Here is a 27,238-nt window from a genome sequence, read left to right as displayed (position 1 = left end):
TAAATCCCCGCTGGACTATGTCGGTTATTTCGTTCGTATACAGATCTCCTCATTACTGATTCGACGGAGTAACCATGAGCGTAACCTTAGTATTATTTAGTAGTAATCAATAAAGATAAATGGGAAAGGGAGAATCTAAAATAAAGCACATATTCTCGATATATAATCATCGTCATATTTTCAGCCATAGGTCGTTCACTACTGGACATAGGCCTTTCCTATAGACTTCCAAAAGAACCGATTTGAACCGGCCTACTTTCGACGTCTTCCGACCAACAATTCGATTTTCAAAAATAAGTACACCATGCCTCGTTTATTCTGTGGATCAATTAGTTCGATAATAGACATCGATCGTGTCGTCGGCTGTTTCAGGCACCATTGATTATGCTAAACCCGGTTTGTGTGAAAGCACGAGTTATGGTTCTCTGTCGGGAATCCAGTTATTCCATGGAACGTCCGACTAAGCAATCAAAGAGTCATCTTACCGATCTAATGACTTAAATATTACAATAAACAACCCTATTTCAAAAAGCCATAAACTTAATTATCTACTTAGTCAATATAATACGACGAAGCATTTTACGTTTCCGAGTTTATAGTACAACTGGGAGCCGAGAACTTAATTATTTAGGAACGCATTAATTCGATCTCAAAGTTTCGACGCTCATGCAACTAGTCACTACCCGTGGTTCTGTAGTCTAACTCCATTTATTTTGTAGTTGTTATATATTATTTGATAGCGATGCCATGAGCTGGCGATATGCGACTAAATTATGTTTCTACTTTTATTATATTCTACTACTAAAAATTACTTGCTCAATGTTTTGCTTAGTGATAAAAACAAGACCGTCCGACAAATTTGGCTTATTTTTTAATATTTTCGTCGACACACGAGAAATGTTCAAAATTAGAAAAAATATAACATTTCAAGGAAAACAAACAATATTTTTCTTTTCCCATACCTATTTAATTAAAACGCTCGTTTTTAACTGTAAAATATTAATGTCAATTAAAACCAAAAAAGGTTTATAAGGCTTAATCAAAAACATGATAAAAAAATTGTTTTTATGTTTTTGAAGTTGCTAGCCGATCTAGGCTTTGTGCAGCTTCATCGAAATTGAGCCCGTGGAAACAGAGGTCCGCGGACTAAAAAATTTTACGGTGACGATCGTACCCCCGTTACAATGAAGACACGCACACGTGGAGGGACTATACCCGTGTAGGTGAAAAGACGCGGTGCGAGTAAGTGATTAAGTGGAACGACAACATAGTGAAGGTTGCAGGTAGTCGCTGGATGCAAGCAATGCAAAACCGACCTTCGTCAAGGCCTGTGCCTTGAAGTATATGTCTACAGGCTGAAACGAAGAAGAATAATCAAACGGAAGAGGTCCTATATCATAAACAATAATCATTATAAAATAAAGTGAACGCCTTTCCGATTTTTGCTACGGGAATTCGATAGACCGATCGATTTGGAGCATTCTTCTTACCATCCGTTAGAATAGCCATAAATAAAACAATAAAAAAATTCTATTTAATTCATTAAAATTTTATCATTCATGTTTTTTGTATGATTTATTAAAAATATTTACTTTGTTAGATTCTTCTCCTAAATTACACAAACATATATCGAACAAAGCTTTGTGATTGATATACAATATCACTATAGTTCTCTTTAGACATTTCTATTTGATAACATATCTGTCCGTCATGGACTAACAACCAACACGGTCTCTGGCAAACAATACCTTTGAACAATATATTCGTTATAAAATCTGATACAACATCTATTGCGTCTTAAACAATACACACAAAATTCCTAGTAAAACTGCTATAACATCACAAAAAATGTTTGTTACGTTACTCAGAAAGTTATATACCTAGAATGTTTTAGTCATTGACATATAATATTTATAGCATCAACGGGTTTGAAGTCACAGATCACTGAAGTATCTTAACCGAGACTTTTTACAGTAACCTTAAGACTGTTAAACTCCCGTTTCAGTTTCAATCATAGTAATAGTAATGGCGGGTGCGGCGCGAATAAAATCACCGATCAATGCGTTATATTTCTTAAAAGAGACGAATAGCAAACACTCGTTTTTCCTGCGCATTCAAAAATATGAAATCAGAATCCGTCGGGTAACATGTTTGAGTTCGTCTTGCAAATTTCATTACATTGTCTACACATCCCGAGAATGTTGAAACAAACTCGAACGTTAGTTGTGCAACGGGGAATGATTGGTAGATCAAAGTCCTTCAAAGCGAAAACTACTCCAATGACGCTTTACGAACTCGCAGCACTTATATATTCGAAGTGACTTCAATTCAATATAAAACATAATGATTCTTTTTTTAATACTGTGAAATTATGAGTATAATAAAATAAACTCATTATGACTCTATGTAAATCTATTGACTACTCTATTTATATATCTAATACTCGTTTAAATTTTCAATACTGATAAAAAAATTCTTTAAAAATTATTCTTGATTGTCAGCTTTTTATCTTTACTCGGTAAAGCTCTTTAGTTTCTGTCTTTTTTTTCAATTATAAGGCGTAAAGAAAGCGACGTAATTTCATTATATTGTATATTTATTTACATAATATTCCTTGGTTTCGTCGTACGAGTACTAAGTACTAAGCGTTGTAGTGAGAGGGTTCGAGTGCGTTGCACATAGCTGAGGGCAAGCGTGGAAGGTTTAGGGATACCTCCTTATAATAAAGGTGTACATCTTCATAGGCTAGACTTCTTAAAAATTTTTAAGTCTTTTGGCCGATGCTACTTTAGAATCTCGTTCACATACAAATATATATATATATACATATATATATATACATAAATATATATATATATATATATATATATTTATATATTTATGTATATACCGATAATAAACCATAGAGAATGAAATGAAATGTACTAACCATTATCAATTAATATTATATCTTTACACATAAATATTTCTAATAAATGGAAAAGTAATTTGGATCAACGTTTCCCATTTCCGAATAAGTTATCAAACGTCAGTCGTACATCCGATCATTAAGTACAGACAATGGCACTTATGTAAAGACCATCTGACCCCGTAGCTGGGCTATTAACAGCAATTTTCGATGTTGGTTCATACATACGGCTAGTTCTATCGACTCCATTTACCTAACGACTAAGCTCTAAAATTTTCCACCGATTTTCAAATAAATATTTACTAACACAAATTTTCACCAATTTCAAATAATGTTGGCGATACTGTAAATAATGTTTAAAGTAGTAAATTTCGCAATAAAATGTTAAAAAATAATAAATAAATTATTTTGATGCTTAAAATATAGGAGAAATAAATTTCAATCAATTAATAAGTTAGTATTATTTTATTTTAGTATTACGCTATTACATATCAAATTTACTTCTTGTCATCATCTGTTCAAAAATAGGACGTCCAATATTGAACATAAACTTCCTACATTTATTTAAAATAAGGTTGAAAGAGGCCTGCATCAAGCCATTATTGACATTTCATCGCGTTGTAATAAAACAAAGCAATTACTTCTTATAAAATACGACAAGACCCAGACAGTGTGGTAGGTGATAGTAGCTTGCTAAGCCGCACTAATAATACAATAACAATGTGTAGTGCAGTGCGTGGACGGAACTTCTCCTATAGGCCTTAGAGGCCAATGTCGTCTCCATTTTGGCTGAAAAAGAAGAAACCTTCCTCAGATTCTGCAGGGTTGGGGCATAAAATGCAATAAATAGAACGAAGGTGTTAAGGCAAATGAATAATGTAAATAAAAATGAAAAGAAATAAAAATTATATTAGGAATTAATTAAAATGTAATTAAATTAACTGTGATGTATTAAAACTATGATAAATATACATATTAGAGAATTCATAAACAAAAATCTGTGATAAACTGTAATAAAAAAAACCAAACTGCAGTGATGAGGATAGAACTGTAGAGTGAAAGATTGGAAAGATAAGAATAAATAAGAGCCCTGTTCCCACACAAATAGCGGTAGAAGGAGAAGTCCCGTATAGTGGAGACCACAAAAAAAATAAACTTTTCCTATACGAACATTGATTTTGAGCAATTGGCCTATCTAATTTGTTGAAAAGCAAGCGTTTCCATCATAATTTGCAAATTGTTGTCAATATATATCAACAATAATCCAGGTTTTTAGAGTCCACTGAACGCTTACCAAATCGGTTATTTATTTTTAATAAACTAATAAAAAAATAATACATTAACTCACACAAATAGACATGCAAAACGGTTAAAAATAAGAAAAAAGAAAACTGTAAACCGATAAGTCTACTGCAAAAACAAAACAAGACATTATTATTAAGTAGGTTCTTCGTCTATAGGTACCAACCAGCACAATAATATTATTAATTAATAAAACAATATTAATATTAAGAGTAATTTAATATGCTTGTTTTTTCACAATAATACGTCTGTCTATTAAATAGCAACTCGTTAAAAATTCCAAAATATTTTACTTTTATTTAACTATTTGTATTTCTATTTCATATTGCATTGCACCGGATTCATTAAAGTGTTAATCACAGGAGATAACTAATCTATGCAATTCGAACGAAGCTGTTGCCACTCGTGTTCAAATTTGCCTCGATTGCTACAACATTACTACGCCATTAGTTTGCAACTGGGATTTAAACACTAACTGCCACAAAACCACGAAACTTTGAATTTAGAATTAAGCTAAATGTATATAGGGAATAAATTATTACTAGCCATGCGCTTAGGAAATCGTAAATTAATTTTATTGCATATAACCTACATGATATGTATCATAGATTGTCTTAAAGTGTTGTAAAGAACATACTAAGTATTTAATGTTGCTATCCTTAAGTAATATAACACTTTATCCTCTAATGCGGTGATCTTAATAAATTCAGCTTTAAGTTGTCTATGGGAGACGCCTTCAATAGTGGACCTTTATAAGTCCATTCGTGAACAGACCTCCCCCATAAATTTCGCAGAGGACCGGTTGGAAACTGCCTGCATCCAGTGCCCTTAAGTCAATTTCTTTGTCGCTGGATGTCCCTTCACTGCGCTTGATTTCCCAGCGGTCATCTATTTGCACTATCTACTTGGCAATGTAAAGTAATTAATAATATTTTTGATGATTGACTGTAGTTTAACGGTTTTGCTGGTTGGTCACTTTTTATTGTCATTTACAGTTTATGCATATTGTTTTTTACTATCGTTCCCTTTAGCATAGAGTCAGAGCGTTCTTCCATTATTTTCAATATCAACGGATATGTACTTTAAATCGTAAGATTATAGTGTAGCCATTTCTGTGTATAATTTTTTATGTGGCCCTGCTACGATGACCTCTCGTACCCCTATCTATTCTGGGACAGAGACATTGTTTTTATTTAATAATTTTACTTTTGCGCTTTTCTATCGTTCCTCTTATGATTTTTCATTCCTTTATTTTCTCTTTTTCTACAATTATTCTATCTTTCTCTTTCATATTCATTTTCCCTTTCATTCGATGCCATTATTTATTCTCCTCATACCTCAACTATTACAATTTCTTTGTTTTTATTCTATATCACATTTTTGATCTACTCTAGGTATATATTTTTACATATTTTATTTTATTTATTTATTTGCCTATTTTCAGACTTTTATTTACAATTTTATAATTTTAGCTTAACCCTTGTTTGTTTTTATCACGTATTCCGTAATAGTTCTGCACACTTTTAGGAACTTTGGTCTTGCTCCCTCGTCGTTGATTAGTGAGGTCATAACGTCCTCGATACGATACGATACGATACGATATCTGGTGAAGTTATTGCTGCTAACCGGTTATGGTTTTTACAGCTTCATCTAAATGGAACCCGTAGAACAGGGGTCTACGGGCCGAAATTTTATGGGCTGCGGAACGTACCACAGTAGCGGCGATGACGACCAAACGTGAGAGACTATAACCGTATAGGTGTATAGTGTAGTGTATGAATGTGTTTGTTATGTGACGCGAAGCGAGGACTACACGGCGGTCGGGAGTGACACGGGCCTCTCCGGACCGCCCACGCTTTTTACGAATAAGGCGGACGCGGCCGCCGTATTATGAGTAAGTGAGTAGTGCATGTAAGTGCATCGAAATCGACGAGAATCGATGTGAGAGTTACGTCATAATGTGAGAGAGGGGAAGCAAAGTTTATTTAAACTCTGCTTTAAGAGCGGCGAGTAGGGCCGAGTGTTCTGCGATACACATAAAGCGCTCCGAGGGACCGGAGGCTTTACGTAGTTTCGCAGCGAGAATGGAGACCTCGTCAAGATCTATATTGGCGAGGTATTGTGCCAAGGATTTGAGGTCCTCGGCTGGTGAAGGGGACCCGGTGGCGGGTTTCGGTTGCTCACGGGCAACCGGCGGAGCGGTAGGGAGTGAGGCGGGCTTGCTTCTCGGGTAGAGAGGCTTCGCCCAAGCTGAAGTGGCCGGCGGGGGTGGCGGGGGAGTAAGTTTCGAAGTGGGCTTCGAAACTATTGCCGCGGGGGCTGAGGTGGGGGGTCGGACTGCGTTTTTTGAGGGGCGCGGGGGGCGGCGGCCTGTGCGGCGTTTTTTAGGCGCCTTAAGACAGCCCTTATAGTTGGCTGGGTGGCCTTCGGATTTGCAGAGCACGCACGCGGGCGGCGTCTCTGTAACAGCGGGACGAGGGCAATCTGTTGTCCCGTGGTCCCCTAGGCACTTGACGCACCGAGGGCGGGAGAAACAGTTGCGGGCGGAGTGCCCGTAGAGTTGACATCTGTGGCATTGCCCGACGATGCCTCTACGGTGGGGTGCCTCGAATGAGACACCTGACAGGGAGCAGATATCTTTGAGGGCAAAGATACGCTTCCCTTCGGCGGAGAGATCTAAGGTAGCCATGATAAGTGGCATGGGGAGTTTGGTGCGAAGCGACGACATGCGCTTCGCATCAATTATTGGGAGACCCGCCTGTTTGAGGTCGTCGATGACATCGGCGACATCAATTTCAAGCGGGAGGCCGCGGATAACGACACGAAGTCGTTTTTCTTCGGGGAGGGCATACGTGTGGAAGGAGATGCTTTCCTCACGTAAATATCTAGTGAAACGACGGAAGTCGTCTACAGTTAGGGTGTTGACCATAATACCTTGAGTGGTATTTTTGGCCTTTGATTTGCCCATGTCATTGGCGAGGAGCCATGAGTGGACTGATTTCCACGCTTGCTTATCGTGGAGAAAGACGGGCGGCGGGGGTTTATTTCCGCTAGGTTGAGGGACTTGAGCGGACCTTTGATCGGTCGGGTTAGAGGAGGTAGCCGTCGGAGATGGTTTGCGGACGGCTTTTTTCGGAGGGGAGGCAGTTTTAGAACTGTCCTGGTGAGTAGGCGAAAGAGTAGCTCGCAGTGAGCGCTTCCTCTTGCCTGTGACGAGTGTGAACTCGTCAAACCGGGACGCAGATTTCGACTCGTCAATCTCCATCTCCGAGTCTGAGTCGAGAAACTCGGACCCGGAGGTGTAGTCCGACGAGTCGTCTTCCGCGTCCGGCTTTTTTACAGGAAGGGGCTGCTTCTCGTAACGAACTGGGGTGTCCGGTGACTGCGGAGAGTCACTCGTGAAGCGAGATGGGTGATCCTTCGCGCCGGCCTTGGATTTGGCGGCCTTTGAAGACTTAGGGGGAGATTTTAGATCGAATGGAGGACCCGTGTAGTGACGCCATGATTGCGCCATTGTAAAGGTGTATAAGGAACACGCGACACCTCCCTGCCTTACGACAGAGAGGGAGGGCGGGGGTTATCGTACGCGCGGAACGATATAGAGCGTGGGAACGCGAAATCTAATTGAAGTGACCTCTGAGGTCACACTGGGTTCCCCTGTGCCGGACAGCGGTGTCCGGCGAGAGGTAAACCCGCGTCACTGAGCGTCACAACGCGTCAGTGAATCGAACTACGCTCGGCGAAGACAGAACCCTAAACGGTCGTACGGACGCGGCGTCACCCGGCGTCCGTAGTAACGCGCCTAACGGTCCTAGCCTTACCTACCTAATTACCCTAAGCGACCCGCGCGGGGGTGCCGTTGGAGGGGGGGGGAAGTGCCAAGTCGACGCGGATCGCGACCCCACCCCGGGGTGGGGGGGGACGGAGACGACGCGCGACGTGTATCGATGCGCGGGGCGCGGGGAGCGGGCAAGCCGATGGATGTTGACCGAACGCGTAGTTCGGTTTGCGGCTTGCTTCTTGACTGGCACGACGGAGGAGCCGTCCGGACCGAAGGGACAGGAGCAACGCAATCCGCGACCGTTCGCAGACTGGACGTGCGATCACTGCCGGCTTCTCGGGGACGACTTCAGACGTTCTTTACAGTTCGAAACAGTAATCTGTGACAGCTGCTAAGGGAGGCGGGGAAGTCCGAAGACACGTCCGACACTCCAAATGCTGTACACAGGTCTTTCTTGCACTGAAAAGTGCAAGAAGCGGACACTACGTCGGCAACTACGGGATGCGGGGAAGTCCGAAGACACGTCCGACACTCCAAACGCCGAGCGTAGCGAATCCGTGCACAGGGGCGCGGATTTAGCGGGCTGCTACAGCCGAGAGGTCGGCGGATAAGTCACGAGGACAGATCCGCACTTCCAAACGGCGTGCGCCGATATATCTTGCACTGGGGTGCAAGACAGCGAACCTAATTGCAAGTCAGCTCTAAGGGAGGCGGGAAAGTCGTGAGACACGTCCGAACACTCCAAGCGCTGAGCTCGCAATGAGTGATGTAACGTCCTCGCCAATCTTTATATATTTATATCTTTATATTTATACCTAACCGGCATTCGAAGTCAACCCGGAGTCCTCCGAATGCGGGATAGTGAGATACCAGGTGGATCATGGTCTGGTCCATGCCCGTTTCACAGAAACACCAGAAGTTCTCCTTAAGCTTAAAACGGTGAAGGTACTCGGAGAACCCCCCATGCCCCGAGAAGAGCTGGACCAAGACCGTGTCCACTTCGATGCTGTTGAGCACGCGGTAGGCTGAGAGGGAGTCCAGGTCAAGAACTACACAGATAGTCACTATCAACGATCCTCTGTGAACAATATAACACAACACTTCATATTAAAGTTCTATATTATTGTACTCATAGTATTATAAGTATATGTGCTTACTATATTTGTAATAAGATAGTATTTCAAAAACAGACAAGACTGCAGTCCTTCGACACGTCTTCGCGTGAAGTGAATAGCGTTATAACCATAATTTATATAGGTTAATGGTCGATTTAGACCCCTGGGAAACTATTTTATTTTATTGAAAGACTAAATCTTATCCGAAAATAAATATTTTAGATATTATCCACCGCTGGTGATATTAAAATCCCTGACCCTTTAACGTAATGTTAGTATCAGTTCCTTAACTGGAAAATCTGAACTTTTAGTGTTAAAGATCTTCAATGGTTTTCTTAAATAATTGTTTCTAATATGTGTAATATTTATAGATACATATTTAAGTTGAAATTGAAGTTACCCGCTGCTTGTTTATTTAATGATAAATATATGAGAAATATAAACAGGAATTAAAATCTATTTACATCTTACGTGAATGCCATAAAATGAAGATATCCACGAAATTCCTACAATTTACTATATAAATATCTATTTTAACAATGAACACGAATTATTTTAATATTTCGTTACATCCAATGCAATACATGTCTTCCTTATATGAATCAAATTTTTTTATGTAATCATTATATACTACTATATTTTGTATATACATATATATGTTTGATTGATTTTGATTTCATTAATTTTTTACAGTAATCACTTATAGTTTACTTACTTACACTTCAGTCATGAAAAGAATGCCTAAAGGACCCAATTTGATAGTTACTAGAATCAAAGGGAACTGCCTTAATATAGCACACTTTAACTTAAAGCTCCGGGGGTCTAAATGCGCCTTGATCAGATAAGTGCTCATAGGAAACTTAAAATAAGTGATTCCCAAGCTCTATCAATAGTAATGCTTAAAAATCCTTGACAATGTAAAAGGATGTTTTTACTTCTTAAATGGTGAACAAGTTACAACAACTTGAACACAGGCAGACTATGAAAATATTTCCTTTACTTCTATATCTATAAGTAATGCCTCTATAATTTCTGAGAAAATAAATGACTTTTGCCAAATACATACTTGATTATGCGATCTCTAGTTTTAAACGCAAAAACACAAGTGTTTGACGAAGATAACAAAATGTTTTCGTTTTTAATTAGACTTCACGTCTGGATCACGAAAACTTAATTTAATTTAATGATATCTTAGAGCTTATCAAGTTTTACAAGCCACTGGTTGCCATGTAGTTTAAAGAGTATTGCTTATGAACATTGACCCCAGATTCGACAGTGAAAAAGTAATTATAAATCTTTTTCTGTCTCGCGTAGAGTAATTGGGCGCGAGAGCCTTAATTTTTATTTTAGATTCTAGAGTAGAGACCATGGATCGAGAAAAGTGTGACTTCTACTCACGTATAGGACAAATGACTTCGTCGGAAATGCTCGATGTAGAACGCATCCAGCCAGTCTTCTTGGAAATCTACAGGGCAGCCCTTTTGTCCAGCAATGGATCATCTACTATGTATATACAATATAACTATGTATATCTAATCTATCTATCTACTATGTATATAAATATACAATAAAAATATATATATATATATTGTATAAAAATATCTCGTTTGTAACATCGTAATAATTAAGATAAGCTACAGTAAAAAGGTTTAATCATCTTTTAGAAAAAAAATGTCAATAAAAGGTATTATATCTCATATACGGTTATTTTAAAACAAGCAGAACTAAAATTTTGTAAGCCGCGTAATTAAAAAAAACTTTCGGACAATTTTTTTGTCTTGGACAAATATATCAATGAAACTTATTTTATCACATTTTTAAGCAAAATGAGTAGGTACATAAAAAGTTTAGTTTCATTTATAAAAGACAAATGTATTGCGTTGGATATAAAGAAATATTAAAATATTTCGTGTTCATTCTTAGATCTGATAATTATGTAGTAAATTGTAAGAATTATGTGGAAATCTTTATTTTATGACATTCGAATAAGATGTAAGTAGATTTTCATTACCGTTTCCATTTCCAGTTATTTCCCTATGATTAATTTCCTTTCGAGACGTATAAGCATTAGGTTTCAGCTAGTCATAACTCAGCGTCACATAGTGGACGTTATTTCTGATCCGGGCTAACAGGAATATTCTTATGAACGTGACAGTATTTTGTACAAACAAAACTTCGCACATACATTACATATTACTATATTATTTGATTTAATTAATTGTGATTAAGGTCTATCTGCCTGTGTATGGTATAATATACTTATATTTTGTAAGTATAAATATGTTATTGTTTGTTTCTAAATTTAATCGCCTGTACAGAAGCTTGAAGTGGATCTATTAACTTTATCTCTTAAGCTCTATCTTAATACCTTAAGACAACTTAAAGAGGATAACCGATTTCACACAAAAAGCTTTCACTGATTAAATCCGCGTACAATGGATTCCATTAATCTCTTTAATACGAATTAGGCTTGTAAAATTCTGTATTGTCGAGTATTAGAATGAAAAAGCGCACATGAAAATTTGTACGAATCCAATGTAGTACTAACTTAAATAAGTTGATGATTACGTAAATATTTATTCTAGTACCATAGTTGTTTGCCGCGTCGAACTTACTGATCATTTGTTTGAAGCGTCGTTTTATTTACCAAACAGTAATGTATTCCAGTCGATTATGAGCTGCATTTAGCTAAGTTATAAGGCAATAATATCTCGTGCCCTTGTATAAGGTATAAGCCTCTAACAGGCCACTCTTTAGATCAAGCTCTTAAGTGTTGAAATTTTGCTATTTTTTTCACTCCTTCATACCTCTACCTTCAAGTAGCAGAAACTTTTTATATCTAAGGTTATAATTTTAACAGTTTGATTTTTTCACATTTTTACTTGTTCAGTTTTTATTTTCCTAAACCGACCGGCTCTTTATCTCTACCTTAATATAAAATCATTATATTATTATCTTTAATGTAAAATGTGTCCATGAGGTCTAATTTTAATTTCTTATTAGTAATTAAGTATTTATGTCAATTACACGTTATTTATCTTCTTTTACTTGCTTGATTTGCTTCTTTGTGGAAAGCCACACGGCTTTTGTATCTACTTTATATTAGTGTTGTCTCATTTGCTGTCAATTAGTGTATGATATCTTCGCAAAAATCAATGGTGTCAGAAATAATAAATAATATTAAATTAATACAGTAAGATAAAAAGTTTTCGAAATACACTTATGAAAATATTTAAATGAATTATCGTTTACCATCTGTTCCTGCAGGTATTGCACTGGCATAAAATTTAGGCATAATAATTAGTTAGTCGCATTCCAGAAGTTTCTCTCAAATATAATATTATAAACAAATAAATAGTAAAAAGATTTTTACAGAAGTTTTATAGCTGTAACCAATCGTCCTTTGAATGATATCTCTAAAAATAGTCATATTTAACGCGGCTTTGTGGTGTATTATATCGTTTAAAACCCCATTTTGTACGATATAGTACTGGCCAGTGCAGATTATTTGTTAGCAGAGGAACGTTTTTTTAAATCATCACCGTGTTAAAAAAAAAGTAGTTATAAATATTCAATGTGGTTAACTCAGAAGATAATACGTTGAAAAAAAATTCTTATTTTCAATTAATCAAAATTATAAACATAATATTTTTTACGAGAGGAGACACTTAGAATACCAATATATAAATTATCATTTTATAAGTGATTTACTATTTTTTTAAATAGTTGTTGTCAAAGCAATATGAGATACAGTGAACATACAGCTCTCAGGGTGTCTTTTCTGCAGCATTTCTAAACCCAGCTGCCGCTTTTACCATTTTGAAATCCTCCATCCACGAAGCTTATTTTTATTTTTGGAAATAAATAAAAATACAATACAGTAAATACACTTGCCAAATATTCATTTATTAGTTTGACTGAATGCGTTGTCGTATTGTCCTGATGAAATGGAACTCTGTTGCGTGGGCGTTGATGACGAACTATTCAAAAAAAAAAAAAACAGAAAAATAATTTTGCATGTAGCATAGCGATGCACTAGAAATAACATATTATGCAACATATTATGCAGTGGTAGCACAGCGATAAGGTCTGAGGCCTACGACTTAAAGAAAATTAAAGAAACAAAACAACCATAGTATAAGAGTCGTGAAATAAAAAACAAAATTAAAACTGTGCTGTGACATATCAAAACTATGAGGCTTAGAGGCAATGTGTAAATTTAATGTAAATAAATTGTAAGAGAATAAAATAAAATGTAAAGAATGGAACAAGAAGATTAACAGAGATTTTGGATAACGGAAGAGGAGAGTGATAAAAAAACATAAAACTAAAAAAAAATTCGCTATCCTCGATATTATAGAAGGTACAAGAGGTCTCAAAAACGGGACCAAAAACCTTTTTTCAATATTTCATAAATATTGTATTAGTTCTTTTAATATTTTTATTGAATTTCTCAAATATACAACGATTGTTAAAGACTTCTCCGTATATTTTTCTAATTTTTATATCTAGTCACAAGTCATGAAATGTTATTACTAAATAATTAGAAGAATGTTACTTGCGTAAAATATATAAAAAGGGAAGGACTCTAGACTTAGTTACCAGGATAACGCTATTATTTTTCCACATAAAAAATAATTTATTTATAAACTGACAGAACAGAACATGAAACTGATTATTTGTAAAAGCTTCTATATGAAAGCTTTTTCTCTTATTTTTAGTTTTTATACTTCAAATGAGTTACCTTCACTGTGCACAAACTAACTAAACATTTTCCGCACGTTGGAAGCTAATCCGTCTAATCGAGCGATGTCGATTCGTAGTCTGTGTACACTGTTCTACCGCTTTTAACGAATCCCTTAACTGGAGCCGGACTGCAAGAATTAATTTAACGTACAAATAATTGAATTAAACTTACAAATCAATTCAATGGTTGAGTAAATTTATAAATTAAATATTAGAATGTATGTTTTGAACAAACTTGTCATGATATTTATAATAATTATCTATAAAAATCAAAATTGATTGCGAAAAATTGGCCACCGTAAAACTTGTGCTTGGCTAAATTAAAACAATATTTTCCATATTTTCTATAGGATTCAAAAAAAATGAATGAATTGTGTGAAAAATAATAAAAATATTTTAATTTTCAACACAAATCAAAAAGTAAATTGAGACACCTGTCCCTAGCTGACTTATATTTGCCATCGTGTCCAAAAAAATAGACAAAACCATAAAACACTACAGGGAAAATATAATCACGTAATTATCGAAACATTGCACTGTACGAAACAGAAAACATGTTTTTGTAAACAATTGTCGTTTGTTATTTAGACATAAAATCAATAAAAGAGTAACTACTTTGTACTCTAAAATACATTATCTTTATTTTTTTCGGCTGTTACTCCCTGTAACGGTAACGTATAACTGAAGCGAGTATGTTAGAGTATCTATAATATAAATAAACAATCTTTTTGTTTATCCTTTCTTCACTTATATATTCTTCGAATAAAATTATTAACAACTTTCATATAATTCACATAAACTATTAGAATGATCAGTCGTGGGAAATGCGAATAAGGTCGTTTTTATACAGTTTTATATATGTAGCGTATAAATATTAACAACGGAGGAATATTCCTCGACCACTGAACTACTAAAAATAAAGAACAACGTGATATCATTTTTCTCTAGTGTTCCATCGACGTTAATACAAGCGACGCAGAAAGCAATGTCCCATAAAGTCGTGGCGTAAATTTATTACAAATTCAATAAGAAAATCTTTTTAAAAGAGGGCATCAAAGGAAAAACGTTATAAGCATGATTATTTTGCCCTTGATTTATTTTATAAAATATATACACAACTTCTCAGAGAATAATTTCATAGTAACGACGTGCGATAAATTTCTCTGTAAGCTGTCATAACAGATCTAAAACTAACGATAAAAATGTCAAGCATTAAAATTCTGACGTTAATTAAACTTAGCCGTTACAGCAACAAAACTTTATTAATTAATGTTTCGGCAAACAAAATCGAAATCTGGTTTAACGATAAAAATTTTGGTAACTTTTAGAGTACGTAAATGTAGATTTCAGTTTTATTAGGACTTACAAATTATACCTAATTTTAATAAACCGTATTATTATATATAAACATTAAAAATAGGTGTAATAGAATTCCATCTAATATTCGAGGATCTGAAAAAAAATACTTTTTAAAACATATTTTCATGAGAATGTTTTGCGAAATCCAATCATACAATTTACCTAAAATTAAGGCGCCATTAGATATCCGTTCCTGTTAAGAGCATACTATGTAAATACAAACACATTTACCTTACGGCACTAAAACGGAACGCGGCGTTTCTTATAATTGGATTCGAACTAACACATTCTAAACGATCCGTGTAGAAATATTATATTATTTTATTTCTATAAGTCACTACAATTACTATTTTTCAGTTTAATAATGTATGATTAATATTTTTTATTATCCGTAGTGATTATAGTGAGAAATGTTTCACATTGGTACTGTGGCTCGGAAGGTAAATTATTACTTCATGTAGTACTATTTTCTCTTAAACAAGCTAGTCATCAAAATAAACATCACAGAGAAATGCAGATAAGAATGTTTTTACATTGTTTTTTTTTTCATTGCCAGGCTTCGAATCTTGAAATTATAATAATATTCCCAGTAAATTTAATATGTGATATATTTGTTTTAACCTTGGAAGAACGGAAAGAAACAAATTTTTTGTAGTCTTGCTTTTCTCTGTTGGCTTATTGGTATTTACAGATTTCGCGGACTTTCAAACATCAAAAAAAATTACAAATCCTACTGTCTCTTGTTAGTTCTTCTCAGTACACGCCACCGCGATACAAGCTAATGTGAACTTAATTTTAAACTGAGGATTGTTGTGTGCGATGTTCTCTCATAATAAAGCTATTTCGATTTTTACTTCTACTTTGTGAGAGCAGAACGCGGAAGACGCGTAGCCTAAGCTTCGTTTACATAACTTAATTCGGAGCACTCTCTCGGAACCCCCCGCTCGACCCGTTATATCACATGTTATATTACCGGAGTGAGAAGCCGTCAAGATTTCATTATTGATCGCTGCATTAAATGACCTGGAGCAAGAGCCCGCAAAAAAGGAATGCGGCTTGGTCTATCACTCGAACGCATTTAGCGTTCCACCTCAAAGGCGCCTGGGAAGATCGACTTAGTCAATTACTATCGCCTGCCTAACATTATACTACGCAATTGCCTAATAATACTACTACGCAAAGCATAAGTACTAGGAGAAGAAGTTTCGGAAGAAGCTACAGCGACGCTTATATTCTGGATTATCGGAGAAATCTAAAGTCATATCATAAATTACTGGCCAAAATATTGAGGTCTGCAACTTATGTTTACCGTTTATTAGTATCTATTTTCCGCTGTAACTAATACATACATACATATCAGTTTAAAAAATAAATTGAGGCAATATACTTTTTATATAATATTTAATGACTGTGTAATACCTTTAGTCAATTATCTTGAACTTAAAAAATACTCATGTACCTTTCTATTGTATAAATATTTTATGGCCATAGAAGCCCATTGTAAAGGATAGGCCTCCCTCAAGGATGTCTACGAGGGAAAGATGTAATAATTGTGATTATGCCACGCTTGCCAGGCAGGTCGGCGGTCGCAATGTGGTATTATAATACGCAGAGGACGCTCCTGCCATTCTCTGGAAATTTGTTTATAAGCGTAAATAATTAATTCACAAAGTGTGAATTTTGTAATACTGTATCCCAAGAATCGGACCCGCGACTACTACCACTGCTTGCATTTTTTGTCGTAGTATAAATATTTATTTATTATATATTTAAAAAAAAAAAAAAAAAAAAACAAGTATACTTTCATCGAAACTACCTGCTTTCCTAAAGTAACCATTTTAACATACAAGATGAAAGCGTTGTTATAATTCACCATTCTCACATCTAAATTAGAAAAGTTAGTTATTACACACGAAACGTTTCCTAGTTAGCTAGTTATCGTCAAGTTTACTGTAATTTTTGTACCGCACTTCAAACCCAACAGGCGATGTTTGAAAGGGAAAAGATAATTATGATGTTAATTATAAATTACCATGTTTTCGCAGAAAACGTAATTAAAATTTCATACTATGTAATTATATACTACGACATGTTCATTATCTTATTTGAATTACAAAGTTTAATTGATTGTAATAAATAATTAATCTCAAAAAATGTTTTTCTTCTTTTCTCAAAAAATCAGTTACACTAATAAGTGTTACGGTCCATTTTCAGAATAAAACTATGACGAATAATTAATTTTTAATAGCATTGAAATAAACCTTAATTGTATATAATAAAATTATATAATCAGTAATACCAAATTAATTGCTATAAGTTATATGATAAAAGCGTTTTTTTTTTCTGAACATTAATTAATTTATTTATTTAAAAATCTCCAACAAGCGATACACGTGGTTCTCAATCACGAGAGACCACAACATGAATAACATTTGACAATAAGAAAAAATTTTAACCATTTTCATTCACAACTGAAATTAGAGAATTACATTACTATAGGTTATTATTGTAAGTAAAGAAGTTGCTATTATTCAGTTTAGTTTTAAAAAAGTACTAAATTGCCTACAGAACCTTGGCAAGGCAGTAAAATGTTCCAAATTAGTTTTAAAAGAATATTAATTTTTGTGTCAACATAACGATATTTAAGAGTATTATAACTATGTTTTTTGACTTCCATTATCTTTATTAGAAGCGCAATAAAACAGATAAGTATCATTTCAATAAATATAATATTTAAACATTTCGTATTTAGCAGTGAAAAACTAAGTATTCCGCTAATCTAAAAATTGGCTTTCTTCTTTCTTTCGCAAAGATTTGTTATATCTTTTCATTACAAATACGAAGAATGGTGCAACTTGATCTTGTTTAATTCGAACATAATCCAGAGAATCGAAACATCTAGAAAAAGGCTGAAAAAAAATGTATGAAAGGAGGACCGATACAGAAATTTCAATAATAAACATAAATATAAAAACGCAACTGAACAAAATGTTGATTAGTTTTTACAATAACATCAAAAATTATTAAAAGTTCAACAAAGATTTCTTAATAGTAAACTGCAGAATCTCCCCTTTGATTTCTAACAAGGCAATTTACATCAATCAAATTAAGACTTATTTACATAAGTCAACGCTTCGTCTAATTACGCAGCAAACGTAAGGTTTCGTAATATGTGGCAATCATATGTACATAACTTTATGCTCAGTACCGCCTACTCACAAAAATTGAAATTGTGAGTGAATAAAATGTGACTATTCTTTTTGCTATCACATAACCTAACACAAATCACAAACCACACAAACTAACGTGGAAATCTGTCCACTCGTGGCCCCTCGCCAACGAGATGGACAAGTCGAGAGCTAAAAATACCACTTAAGGTATTTTGACTAGCACATTCACTGTCGACGACTACTTTCCACACGTACGCCCTCCCCGAGAAAAAGCGACTTCGAGTCGTTATCCGCGGCCTCCCGCACGAAATTGAGAAAGCCGACGTAATCGACGACCTCAAGAAAGCGGGCATCCCCATCATCGACGCGAAGAGCATGACTTCTCTGCGCACCAAGCTCCCCATGCCATTCATAATGGCAACCATCGAGCTTTCCTCTGAGGGAAAACAAATCTTTGCCCTCATAGAGATCTGCTCCCTTTCAGGGGTCTCATTCGAGGCCCCTCACCGCAGAGGCATTGTTGGCCAGTGTCACAGATGCCTGCTGTACTGCCATGCAGCCCGCAACTGCTTTTCCCGCCCCCGGTGCGTCAAGTGCCTAGGGGATCACGGGACTGCAGACTGTCCCCGTCCCGCGGTCACAGAAACACTACTCGCGTGTGTCCTCTATAAGACCGAGAGCCTTCCCGCCAACTACATGGGCTGCCTCAAGGCGCCTAAAAAACGCCGCGCAGGTCGCCCCTCGATCTCACGCCCTCCCAAAGTCGCCGCCCGACCAACTTGCTCAGCTCCCGCGGAAAAAGTTTCGAAGCCCACTTCGAAACCTCTTCTCCCCCACCGCCCCGTCACTTCAGCCTAGGCGAAGCCACTCTACTCGAGAGGCAAGCCTGCCATCCTCCCTATTGCCCCATCGGTGGCTCACGAGCAACCGAAACTCACCAAATACCAAACCAGGTCCCCTTCGCCTACAAAGAAACTTAAAGCCCTCGCGCTATACCTCGCCAATGTAGACTTCGATTAGGTCTGCATTCTCGACGCAAAACTCCGCAAAGCCTCCGGTCCCTCGGAGCGCTTTTTATGTATTACGAAGCACTCGGCCCTTCTCGCCGCTCTTAAAGCGAAATGTAAATAATTAAATAATATCCGTTCCCCGTCTCAACGCCAGACCACGGCGGCCGCGTCCGCTTAACTCGCGTTCAAGCGAGGGCGGTCCGGAGAGGCTTGTGTCTCTCCCGACCGCCGAGTAGTTTTCGCTTCGTCCTACATACACTACACCCCACTCACTACACTATACACCTACACGGGTATAGTTCTTCGCGTGTGGACATCTTCCACGTAACTGGAGTACGATCCCCAGTTTTAAATTTATAGTCCATGGACTTCTGATTCCACGGGCTCAATTTTGATGAAGCTGCACAAAGCCTAGACCGGCTAGCAGCATAACTTCTAGAACATCATAGTCCGGTTTTTGATTTATGTGTCTTTCTTTCTCTCTGAAGAATTCTGCCCCAATCTAAATATATAAAAATGAATCCCTATTTTCTTTAATAACGTTATGACGTTGCGAAGAACTTTACCGATTTCATTCGTCTTTTTATGAGTTTTATAAAATCTCCAAAAATAATCCTACGACTAAAAATAATAAACTGTTGCATTTTAATGTCTGTGAATAAGTCGTGATTCACATGGTCGAATTTAATTGCCTGTAATTTTTATGGAAAAGCATCCGCATATTTACGTATCAGAAAATATTTTGTAATAAATAAAATTTCAATTAACACGTTTTTAAAATATCATATCTATATTCATTAAAATTCGTCTTTTCGAAACATGGCTAAAACGTGAAAAAGTCTATCAGGTCAGCTTAGAGAAATAATAATAGATCGTTAAGAGAGTTTAACCTACATATTACTTATCCAGTAAAACCTCGTTATTTCTTACGCAGTACAATTTCTAGTGTAATTAATACACCGTATTTTATATTCAAAAGAGCTTTTATCTCAAAGTACTAGTAATTAAAAACGGGAGTGAGAGATAATGTGAAGGATGGAAGAAGAAATAAAACAGTAAACATGAAGTATGAAACAGGAGAATATTCAAAAAAATTTAAAAATCTTAAAAGTTAAGAAAAATAATTCCCTGTTTTAACCCAGAGGCCCCATAAGTAGTTAGCCCCAGTAAACAAACTGGGTTATTGCAAACGGATCACTGTCTTCTGACGACCTTAACAAAGTCAAAATTTTAAGAAGCCATTAACTGTTTGTCCTGCATGCTGTGTGGTCTACAGTACTGCCATTTTTGCCAAGCTAATAGGCTACTTCGGTCACTCTCGTTCGTCTACGGATCTTCATACTCCAGATCGATCTCGTAGAGAAATCCCGACCGTAACTCTCTCCATGGTTAGTTAAACTTCCAATAAAGTAACATAAATATACAGAATAAAATCTAACAAAGTCGACAATGATAACACTAATCTTGTTTACAACTCTGAAACAGTAATGATGAAGTTCTCTTATCTTTTATGTGATTAATAGGTTTTGCTCTAATGTACTCAAACTTCATTTCTCTTGACATCAACTTCACCATTCGCAAAGCGTCGTTCCATGTACAAGCGTCTGAATTTACTTTGCCAAACTGTCATTATTGTGATATATTGATCATAATTTGATCGTTGTTATATAACACTTAAGAAAACTTCAGACCTTTCCACAGCTCCCTGTTTTTTTTTTTCCTGTAATAGAATTATCGTAAAAATAGTAACAAAAATTTCATCGGTAACATATGAGATGCTTATTAGAGTACCTTTAAAATTAAAGTGAAGTGATCCCGAGCTTAATAAAGACCACGTCTATAAATCAACAACAAATATATTTCTTTGAAAACTTTCTTCCGTTGAAGAGAATTAGTGTGAATAGAATACCAAAGTATGAGATTATTAAAGTGAAGAACCCGATGTATTTCGAAAATTCAACAATGGCAAAGTTGAACATTTTTGTTTTAATACAGTCTCATCGGGTTTTATGAAAGCATTTTTCTATGCTAAAGCTATGGAGAACCTCTTTTTAAGTATGTTTAATAACAAACACTGGGTTTAACTTAAGATTTATGTATTCCAGATTATCAGACGGCATACACACAAATCTTGGTTATCATCTAGGAGCAGTTTCATCAACTACTTCAAATTCAAGACTTAGGCCCTCATCATCATCATCATCTTGTGCTGCCCAGATTCGGCGACTTCCCGTGACCTTAACTATGTTATCGGTCCACTTAGTGGGAAGCCTACCCACTTTGTGCCCACTGGCTAGTGGTAGTCACTCAAAAACCTTCAGGCTTCAACGGCCGCCGGAGGTATGAACGGTGTACTCCACTCACTGCCACTTTAGACATGAAATTCTTCGAGGTATATTAGTGATTTGATTCTTCTGCGAATCTTCTCATTTATGATTCGGTCAATTGATTACATTAAACAAATATATTTCATTAAAACTGCATACTCCGTTTCACTCGTTTAGAAATAACAACGCCACTAAGCAATAATAGATTTTAGTTGTATATAAGTAAATATATACTCCATAAATAATCGCCCAAGCACAAAGGTAATCCTTCAATGTCGCTTTCTTTAATCCAATCTAATATATATGCAATCAGATAGAAGAAAAGTGTAATGTTCAGGACGTACGTCATTTATAATACGTCAAAATTTCATAAGAGATATATTCAGAAGCGAGAAATCACGTCACCCACACAATGCAACACACGACGATGCCACCGACTTAGCGTTTACACTACATTGAAGCTAAAATATCTCAAAATTTCAGTTAGTAACGGCAATATTATGCATATTCGCAGACACGTCCACATTCTATATGCAGAATGGAACTACGTATTATATTAAAAGTTTCTTCCGCTACATAAATTTAACCACGACAAAGTACATTACGCTTGATTATTCGCTGAAAAGATAAATTTTGTAAAATTCACACCGTAGACAGACTACTATTTTGAAGCCAAACATTTTTTTAAACATTAGTAAATTTTTTCATAACTTAAACACCTGTATTTTTCATAAAAACTTGTAACCTATGAGTTGCTTTCATACAGAAATTGTGGCAATTTATAAGAAAGATAGTTAGTTTAAGAATTAATTTCTTGCCAATTGATTCATTATTATTATCATATCACCTAATAGATGCCTATTGCAAGATAAAGGCCTTCTATAATGACCAGCAGACCAGCCTTACGCTGTCCGAATCCAGCAAGTTTCCACGACCATAACAATGTTGTCGACACATTTAATGGGGCCGTGTCTACCCGCTCGTAGCTGTCTCTCGAGAAGCTTTCGGTCCCAAAGCCGTGACCATGCCCCCCCCCCCCACCTGTCACTTCAGACGAGTAAATCTTCCAGCTACGTCCTTGACATTGGTCCTTTTGCAAATTTCCTCATTTCTTAATCGATCGATTGATTACTTTATTATTTATTAACATTGCAGTTCCAATTACACCTATTATGAAAACTCTTTATGATATTATTCATATAGGTTTATAAATAGCCCTGTATCTTAATACAAGTAATGCATAGAAGCATTCCATGTGGAACAGTCGAGGTTGACCTTACAAAAGTGTTACAGTTTTGTTGATGAGAGTTAACAACTCTTTGCTAATTCTTTCTATACCTTAAATATATATGATCGTCAAATTATGAAACTATAACAGATATTGTTTTCGTTTACGGGCATAAAATATCAATTTATTCGAACGTTGTCGCACCTTTCCGTCGTTTTTGGGTAATGTTTGGATTTAGTAAACCTGAAAGTGACCGCCCATTTGTATTCACAGCGCGTTTCAACATAACAAAGCGCTTTTGTTCAAGTGACTATCTTAATTAGTCTGTAACAAAATTTGTTGATAATTTGTAACGTAGCATGTTGGTATAGTAGTATTACTACATATATCTATATATAGAAATAGAAATTATAAAATATAAATAATATAAACGTATAATTGGTAGTACAGTAAAAAACTTTTAACATTTGACGGAACACGGTATATCTCAAGTGACGTGAGGTTGTGAAAGCGCGCTTTTTGCTCAGCGGACCTTTGTTTATAACAAACATTCCAATGCGCTCGCGCACTAGCCGCTGGAGTGTAGATATATAATAAATTTGACCGAAAGAAGGCCCCTAGCCTCGGTCGCGTTCACAATAACGCACCGACGTTAATAACTAGCTTAGGTCACGTTCAAAGGCTATGTTATGCCTTATTCGCTGGCGCTAATTCGAATCTACATTATAAATTTTAGTATTGGTCCCCCAATTTTTTCTCGGAACATCATAAAATTCACGCCACAAAAATTTCGTCTCACACGATTTTTTTTGAATGCGTAGGCGCAAAAATGATTAACCTTAAAGAATTATCGCCGCAGTAGCCAGCAATACGGAGCATGAACGCTATAGCACTTTAGTAAAAAAAACTTTGTAAATGTCTCTCACTTACATATTGTGATGATGCATGCATAGTAATAATTCCCATATTCGACTTAATTACTTACACTGCGAGCTAGAAATAGCAAAATTAATGTTTCCGTGGTATTGCGATTAACATAAAAACAGTTGCGGCTGCCACACCAGCAGGTACACATCTATCGCAGAACTGTTGAGCGGCGAGCCACAACCGAAGCTATGAGAAAAGTCGACTCTCTTTGGAACCGTTGAACAACAACCGTCTTGGCATGGGACTGGCCTTCAAGAAATCATCGTGTACATCCTGATTTTTTTTACATCTTCAACATTTTTGTGATATAATATTAACAGATATTACTTTCACATCGTATATTTTTACTTTTAATAATGTGTAAATACATAAATATATCAACTATACAATGCATACAAGATAGTAACATATTCTGTAATTACTACCTTTTCTTCAGACTTTTTACTTTGGTTATCTGTAAGAGATAACTATTAACTGTTTACTAACTTTTTTATTTGGCTTACACCGCTATCTTAGTGGTGTTTATAGATTCCGCTAGGGGGCAGAGCGCAGAAGGCAATTACCCTTAATATGTTAAAGTAACGAAGCTCGTCGACTACCTCGGTTCAGGCCACGACATGTTGTATGTGTTTCACTATATCGGAAGATGAGAAAGCGTTTACATCGTTTCGACAGATGCTCCATGGTATAACCAGACTCGAGGGGCCCTCATTTATATTATTATAATAATGCATATTTTACTTTTCGCGTATATGTAAAATAAAAAGTGGTGATATATTTATAAAGAGTGGTTACACTATTTTAGGTACTTCATAATATGGAATGTTTGAATTTTGGGCTTGCACTCCTCACTGCCTAAAGATCAATACCTGTAGTTGGCAACAGAAACTGTTACCGTTGCAACCTACATAGTCAAGACTATTACCTATTAAATTCAAACTTTGATATAAAATATTATTATACATATCATTCTACGACAAACCAATTTGGAGATTCGTCCCGTTTTTTATAGTAATACTCCTAATTATAGATGCCCGAAGCATTTTCAATTGTCAAATTTAGATTTATTTTAATGCGTTCAATTATCGATATAATTAATTATGGTAACTTTTTACTTCCATGGTTTCTTTCTATAATTTTACTGATATATGATTATGATTCAACAAAGAATTGCATTAGTTTAGCCTTGTGATGATATCCAAATTAATTTTCAAGTTGTCATCGCTAATCAAAATGTAAGATTGTTAGACTATTTTTTTTTGGTTATATCCAATGACATTGTGTGTTTAGTTTAATGATTCTGAACACAGAGTTCCCGAACAAAATATGGGTTAAAATTCGAAAGAATTTTCATTATAATACGATGTACATTTTGTTGACCGGAAAAAAAGAAAGAATCCCAATGCAGTGCTTTCTCCGACGTAAAAGTTTTATTCAGTTCCGTGTACAAACTTACAATAAACTTTCACATGTTTCGTTAATGGATGACTGAAAAGATATTGGTAAGTACGGGTCGCATTCAAATATATTTCGTTTCGCAGATTTTCTTAAAACCTCTAATCGGTTAGTTATCTAGGACCATAAGCGAACTAACACTACTACACAACCGATTATTTAAAAAAAAAATTCTACTCTGAATCATATTTTCGTTTTCATATCAAAAGGTTAAATCTTTCGGATCATCACAAAGAAGTTATCGTCAATTAGGCACCAGCACTATTACTTGACAGTTCTCTACGACTGCTGTGTCTGTCAGACACACTTTGTCAATTAATGCTGTGTATCGCCAATATCCTTACGTAGGTTATCAATATTCGTTTTGGGATCAATTAATGCTGTTTATCACCAACATCCTTGCGTAGGTAGGTAGGGTCAATATTCATTTTGCGAAAATTACGCTGAAGAAGTATTTTGGGTGATGCTTTTGGTGGACGGATACGGAGGGATAGAAAAATTAGGTAATGATTTCAAAAGGAATCGGCAGAAAGTTGGCCATGCTTACTCACATGGTCTACGGAGGAAACGAAGATTAGTTCTAGGAGAGAAGGTACAGTACGCAAAATGGTGAGTGGCAGAAAATGGGAGGATAGAAAGATTACAAGGTTCAATAATGGACTTGAGAGGGAAAGATCTGGAGTCAAGAGATAGGTGTTGAAGTCAACCATGATTATAGTTTGACTGTACGAAGGAACTAGATATCTAAGGATTATTTCCAGTGAGGAAAAGTAGTCGATGCGGAGGGAAGAACTGTAATAAACACCAAATAAAGCCATGGTTTCACGCAGCTTTATTTATAGAAATAGATGTTCATCAGCTTTTATTGGAGGAGGCAGCGGAGACGTGATAATAATAGTATAATGAATGTGTAAGCGATGATATATAGCAACACCACCGGTGCCGCCTATCGTTCGATATGAAATCCAGGAAGAGAGTATAAAATGGAAGGTAGACAAGGTTTTAACCAAGATTCTGAAATATGCTTATAAATGTGAACAGTTAAAAAGAGGCCAGCTAATCGGAGTAATGAATTGGAATGCTTTGCGCATTAATGTGGACTACATTAAAGCACTCATAAACACCAGAGTTCTTTCGTTACTTGAGAAGCTACCATCACTAATTCCGGATTAAAAATCCTCGGTGTCACTATTCAGATCACCTATAGACATTGATTATTACACCAGAATTGCAGTGTCCAAAAGGAATCCAACCAAGATCAGACAACGACGCAACTCGATAACGACCACTGGGATTCAACACCTGGTTAGTCCAACATTCGATGATGCCGAACTTTTTCGCAAGCCGCCAGGAAGATACCATGCTCTAGTAACAAACTCTGATATCGTAATGCCAGACCCTTTAAACTTGGTCTTATTGCGCCAGAGATTGTCTGACACCAATGTGTCTTACAACATTACAAGAATGGCTCTGTATTTCCGCGCAGAAGGATGACCCAGCCTCTAGAAACGTTGTATTTTGTCGATACCGAAGTCCAAGATCTCCATCCGCGGAATCAGCAATTTCGTAGTAACTCGCATAGTATTTTCATTTTCTACTTCGTCAGTACCATGAATGAGCAGGATCTTTCTACGTCTCATGGCACCTCCATGGCTTCGACATTACGATTTAATGCTTGGATTTGTTGTTGCAGCAAGTTAAGATTTTGGGTAACAAACGCGAGACGAACTCCGCTGCTGTTCCCGAAGAATCTTTTGAAGTATTTTGCGCGTTATGCAAAAGACTTTCAAAAGAGGCCATTCTACTCTACAAATTTTGTTTTAATTCTCTAATACTGGCCCGTAAACCAGAATCCATTTTAGTAGAAAAATATAAGGTAAAAGTGAGGTTATGAACGATTACGTTGAGCG

General features: G+C 36.1%; 1 protein-coding gene across 1 annotated transcript; it reads right to left on the bottom strand.

Annotated features, from left to right (window-relative positions):
* Positions 1-5,796: 5,796 nt before the first annotated feature.
* On the bottom strand, positions 5,797-8,747 carry LOC137924374 (uncharacterized). Its single transcript, XM_068767772.1, has one exon. The coding sequence runs from the start codon at positions 7,722-7,724 to the stop codon at positions 6,192-6,194; it is 1,533 nt and encodes a 510-aa protein (XP_068623873.1). The 5' UTR covers positions 7,725-8,747; the 3' UTR covers positions 5,797-6,191.
* Between the last annotated feature and the right edge of the window lie 18,491 nt (positions 8,748-27,238).

The sequence above is a fragment of the Battus philenor genome, unplaced genomic scaffold, assembly GCF_028537555.1.
Source record: "Battus philenor isolate CCGP_79_NKW_IND1 unplaced genomic scaffold, ilBatPhil1.0.hap1 SCAF_10, whole genome shotgun sequence".
NCBI lineage: Eukaryota > Metazoa > Arthropoda > Insecta > Lepidoptera > Papilionidae > Battus > Battus philenor.
Note: the sequence above shows the minus strand (reverse complement) of the source record. Positions and strands in the feature narration are given on the sequence as shown.